General features: G+C 69.7%; 1 protein-coding gene across 1 annotated transcript in view; it reads right to left on the bottom strand.

The window, feature by feature from the left end:
• Positions 1–22: 22 nt before the first annotated feature.
• CRLF2 (cytokine receptor like factor 2) overlaps positions 23–567 on the bottom strand; it is an 11,534-nt gene continuing 10,989 nt past the window's right edge. Inside the window, exon 9 of the mRNA XM_025049766.1 lies at positions 23–178. Coding sequence (XP_024905534.1) covers positions 23–178 — 156 coding nt within the window. The remainder of the gene's footprint in view (positions 179–567) is intronic.

Raw genomic sequence — 567 nt, 5'->3', positions numbered from 1 at the left:
CATCTTTAAGTCCCAATGTGATTCAGACGCAGACCGAGGTCCGGAGTCCGCGGTCAGGCTCAGGCGGGGTCTCCGAGGACGAAATCTGTGCGTTCCGGCCACGTGGGCCTCGCCCCTCTCGGCTGCAGAGCTGGGGGTGGGCGGGCGTTGGTGAGGCAGGTGCTCGCTGCGTGGCTGCCTGTGCCGGGGACACGGGATCCGGGAAGGGAGGGGGCCGGGGGCAAGGGCTCCGTTTGTCCCCGAGGGGGGACGCGGCCGCACACCACGGACCGATGTGCAGACATCGGGCACGAGGATGGGGCCCGGGAGCTGAGCCCCGGGAAGCGCGGCATCGAGACACTTCCCTCCTGCAGCGAAGCCGCCTGCGGGCGCCCGGGTGGGGACAGGAGCCACACGCGTCGTCGGTGACAGAGCCGCGGGCATCCCCGGCCTGGGCCGCGTCCCCGAGAAGCCAGCTCGGTCTTTAACGGTCCACACACGGCCGGTGCTGGCTCGCGCCTCGCGTCCCTCACAGAGTCACGTACGAGTTGTCACTGATCCCGAACGAGAAGCCGGCGAGACAGATGC

This window comes from Pteropus alecto, unplaced genomic scaffold (genome assembly GCF_000325575.1).
Source record: "Pteropus alecto unplaced genomic scaffold, ASM32557v1 scaffold96, whole genome shotgun sequence".
NCBI classification, from domain to species: domain Eukaryota; kingdom Metazoa; phylum Chordata; class Mammalia; order Chiroptera; family Pteropodidae; genus Pteropus; species Pteropus alecto.
This window is presented reverse-complemented; position numbering and strand designations above follow the sequence as displayed.